The sequence below is a fragment of the Eurypyga helias genome, unplaced genomic scaffold (assembly GCF_000690775.1).
Source record: "Eurypyga helias isolate BGI_N326 unplaced genomic scaffold, ASM69077v1 scaffold32902, whole genome shotgun sequence".
NCBI lineage: Eukaryota > Metazoa > Chordata > Aves > Eurypygiformes > Eurypygidae > Eurypyga > Eurypyga helias.
Window position 1 is genome coordinate 23023 of NW_010237111.1, and position 4489 is coordinate 27511.

Sequence of the window (4489 nt, forward strand, 5' to 3'; positions counted from 1 at the left end):
TTTATGTAAGCTGGTTTCAGAACTGTTTTACATTAAAACTGGTTTAAATTAAATTATATAAAAATGATTTTATATTAAAACTGGGACTGCTGAGCCCTGTGAGAACAAGGAAAACTTGATGTCATGGCTAACGCTATAAAGTGCAATTTCCAGCGAGGCCGGTTTATACCTTTGCCATAAAGGCAGACCTTGGCACCGCAGCCTGGCGCTGCAGGAGGGATGGGGATGGATCTTACCCCTGGAACCCTCTTGGCAGACGGGAACTGAGGGTCCGTGGGGCTGGGGACCCCCGTCTGCTTTCTGTTTCATTTCCCATGTCTGCTGCAGCCTCCGTGCCCGCGGACCCTGCGATGGGGCTGGGATGGGCAGGGGAGCTGCCAGGGTCTCGGGTCACTGCCGGGGGAGAGGAAAGTTTTCTTACCTCTCGGCCTGGCACGTGAACACTGGTGCTCCGTGCTTGCTTTTGAAGTGTAGTAAACACAGCATTTGAAAGGATACATTTTTAAAATACACAGCTTTTCTATAAACAAGGACACTGCTTGCATAATAAACTAATAAAAATAACCTGCATTCTAGCCTGCAAAGAATGCTATTGGTTTCAAAACAAGCAGCATTTTATATGATAATTAAAAGCAGAAAACTCTCAAGACATGGGATTGAGTATTTTTCTTGGACTGAACTGAGGAGCTGAGAACACATCTCTATTTTGGGGGCAGTGAAATCTCCTGCACTGCCAGATACAGCTAACATAAGCAGGGTCACAGCAAGATCTAGCTTGGGACGCAGCCTGGCCTGAAGTGCAGCGCAGGATTAGTCAGAGGGTTTTGCTTGACAGTGCTGGGACTGGATAGAGCTGGTGGCTGCTTCTGGGTCCTGTTTCTCTCTGCTGCTGCCGCCACGACCCTCGCGCCTGTGCTTGGCAGTGCTGGTGCCTGCAGGCATCGGGCACAGGCCGCGATGCCTGGCTGGAGCAGGGCTGGGAGCTGCAGTGAGGTTGCCCCGGTCCCTGCCCTTCTTGCCCGTGGTGTTGGTATTTTGGGGCGAAGCCGATGCGTGCAGAGCCCGGCCGTGCAGGCGGGCACTAACCGCTGCCTCTCTCCTGCTCTTCCAGTTAGCACCGAGCTGAGTCAGGGCTGTGCCAGAGGCTGCGACCTGTGCTCTGAGTTCAATGGGTGCCTGAGATGTTCCCCCAAGCTCTTCATCCTTCTGGAGAGGAATGACATCCGGCAAATTGGGATTTGCCTACCATCTTGTCCACTGGGATACTTTGGCCTTCGCAATACAGACATGAACAAGTGCATCAGTGAGTACAGGGCTGGGAGGGAAGGGGTGAAAGGTGGGAGAGGGGCAGTGCTTTGCAATGCTCTGCAGGGGATGGTGCTGCCTCAGGTGAGGGGAGAGGAGATGCTGTGGCTGTATCCAAGGGGAGAAGGTGGTGCTGGGCAGGGCAGTGATCTACGCAGGGAATAACCCCATAACTGTGCCGATGTTGGCTACGATACTTTGGGTGCTCAGGCGCTTCCCCCGCTGCGGCCCTGTGCAGCACGCAGCTAGGCTGAGATGCTCCTTCCCTTTGAGCAGCCACTAGATGCTGCCTGAACAGTGCCCTCAGAAGCTGGGTACACACCCACTGCCCCACATCAGCCCTTCCAGGCAGGTTTTAACTTGAGTTTTGGCCCTTCTGTCCTTCTGGGTCTCTGAGAGCCTCCGTGGGTCTCCGTGCTGAGGGCAGGTAGTGGTGAATGGACCAGTGGTCCATTAGAGCAGAGGACCACCGGTGAAGCCCTCAGAGCTGGGTTACCCCGTTGCAGCGTGCTCAGCACTGCCCAGCTACGCTGTGGATGTGGCATCCTGCAGGACATGTGGGATGCTCTGTTACCTGGGCTGCCGGACCAGCACCCTCTTTCTTTGGAAGGAGGAGGGAGATCCTTTTGGATTTTAAGGCACTGCTTGCACAAGAACCTTTTCTTCTCTCCTCTGCCTGTTCACCATAGCCAAGCAGCTCTCTGAACGAGATCTTTGGCCTGGGGCTGCCTCTTTCAGCCAAAGCACCAGAAAGAAGCTGGACAGGGAAAAACACGGTCACATCCCTGGCAGTTCCATGCAAATCCCTCTCATGGCCAGATTTCCATCTGTTTCTTTGCATCCCGTACTGTAGCTGCAGCTGGAGCAGTTGATACAGTTGATACTTTACTCTTTGCACTGTCCCACTTTGGCTGACTGATGCTCAAGCTGAACACCAGCCCAAGCCTCTCCCACCCTGCCTGATTCTGATCCGGCAGCAGCTGCTGCTGGCCATGAGAGCTGCAGCACAGCGCCTCTGGCCAGTACCAAGGAACGGTGCAGAGAAAAATGCCTTCAGATTAGCACAACCAGGCCTGGCAGGACGTTCAGACGCTCGCCCTGGCTGCTGGCAGACCCCTTGGAGCCAGGAGCGAACTCCAGTTAGCAGGCAAGAGCCTCCTGAGGCTTTTGCTCACATCAGTCTACATGATGGCTCTGTGGTTTTGTTTTTTTTCCCAGAATGCAAAATTGAGAACTGTGAGTCCTGTTTCAGTCGAAACTTTTGCACAAAATGTAAGGAAGGTTTGTATTTGCACAAAGGGAGATGTTACGTCACATGCCCCGAAGGCTACTCTGCTGCCAACGGCACCATGGAGTGCAGCAGTCCTGGTAAGTGACGCTCGGGCAGCTTTCCCTGAGCTTTCTGCGCGTCTGCCGGGCCCAGTCGCATGTATTGCTACAGTTCGGGTTAGATGATCAAACAAACTCCTCAGACACGATGGCTCATCGTACCCATATTGAGTGGGTGAGAGCACAGGCCGGACCCAGCCCTTCAGAGGGCAGAGCCCTCTGGAAACCAGCCCAGACAGGGAGCAGCATCCCAATGCTGCTGCCGCATTTGCGAAGTGTGACTCGGTTTGTGCGGTACGGCAAGGATGGGGGTGCCTCGAAAATGTAGGAAGCTGCTGGGGAAACGCAAGCCTACGGTGGAGGAGTGGTGCGATGGTGTGCAAGGGCTCTGGGAAGTCCTGAGGCAGCAACGGAGAACCGAGAGTTACTGCCGGCCTCTCTTGTTATCTGGCAGCACAATGTGAAATGAGTGAGTGGGGCCCCTGGGGGCCCTGCTCCAAGAAGAGGAAGCTCTGTGGCTTCAAGAAGGGCAACGAAGACCGAACGCGGCGGATTCTGCAGGCTCCCTCCGGAGATGTGTCCCTGTGTCCTGCCACCACGGAGGTGCGGAGATGCACTGTGCAGAAGAACCAGTGCCCCGAAGGTGAGCAGATGGAGTATCCCACCCTCCCCCCCCAGCACCCTTCCTGTGCCAGGCACAAGCACTCAGCCAACTGTCCATAAACGCGCTGAACATCTCACTGGCCCTCTACAGTACAGGGAGCACAGCGTGAGGGCAGCTAGAAGGACCCCTGGGTGGAACTGGCGCAGCCCCCTGAGTGGGTGATCCTCGGCACAGCTTGCTGTGTGTCCCAGGGGCTCTCAGGTGTTTTAGCTTCTCCCCTGGCCAGAGCAGCCAGGCAGCTGAGCAGCCGAAGGCGCACGCCTGTGCGCCGTGGTGATGGGAGTCGTCTTCTCCTCTACCAGAATGCTTAGGTCTGCATTTTTCCCAGGAATTAGTCTTCAGGATGAATGGTGGTTTGGTCATCCTCTTATGGGATGGACGAGGATTGCGGCTGGGTTGAGTGTTTTGAGGAAAACCGGTTCTGAGCAGTGACTAACACCACAGGGATTAAACAGCCGGGCAGGGGGAGGCAGACGTGGCCGATCTGTTCCTCCGATGCACACAGCAGCGTGCGTTAGCTAAGGGGCTTGGTATGCAGCCACGGAGAAAGGCGAGTGTTAATGCTTCTGCTGGAGACCGACAATTACGAAGCTAAATCCAGATTTGATCCTTCTTCCCTGTTTGTATTTAGGCAACAGCTCACAGCACAAAGCAGTGTCTGGCAGACAGGGCAGCTCTCGGGCACCTCTGTGCGTGGGGAGGGGCGCACACCCTTCGGGCCACCCCCGGCAGCAGCGGGTCGTGGGCCAGCTTGGTCTGCTGGAGAGCCTCACGGTGCCCCTTTGCTTTACTGCAGGGAAAAGGAAGAAAAAAGAAGAGCAAGGAAAGCAAGATAATGCGAATGGGAATAGAAATCGGAAGGACACCAAAGGCGCAAAGTCTGGCACCAAGAAGAGGAAGAGCAAACAGAGAGGGGCCGCGGTCCCCGCGACGTCCGCTAGCCCTGCCCAGTAGCTGCCCCTTCACGTCACCTGATGGCAAGACTTCATTGCTGCTATGTATATGAAAGCTTTATTGAACCAGAGCACTGCTACAACACCTACACGTGTCCAGAAAGACAGACATATACTCCAGACTGACCCACAGACCCAACAGAAACCACATACACAATACTTAAGGAGGCTGCACATCCCCCCCCACCCAGGACTGCAGAAGGACGCTGCTGAGGAGTGGGAGCACACACGGAGGGAA

The 4489-nt window shown here is 55.0% G+C and overlaps 1 protein-coding gene across 1 annotated transcript in view; it reads left to right on the top strand.

The window, feature by feature from the left end:
• RSPO1 (R-spondin 1) overlaps positions 1 to 4252 on the top strand; it is a 5160-nt gene extending 908 nt beyond the window's left edge. The window contains exons 2-5 of the mRNA XM_010147352.1: positions 1112 to 1303; positions 2524 to 2673; positions 3089 to 3277; positions 4095 to 4252. Of these exons, the coding sequence (XP_010145654.1) occupies positions 1112 to 1303; positions 2524 to 2673; positions 3089 to 3277; positions 4095 to 4252 (689 nt within the window). The remainder of the gene's footprint in view (positions 1 to 1111; positions 1304 to 2523; positions 2674 to 3088; positions 3278 to 4094) is intronic.
• Positions 4253 to 4489: the final 237 nt, after the last annotated feature.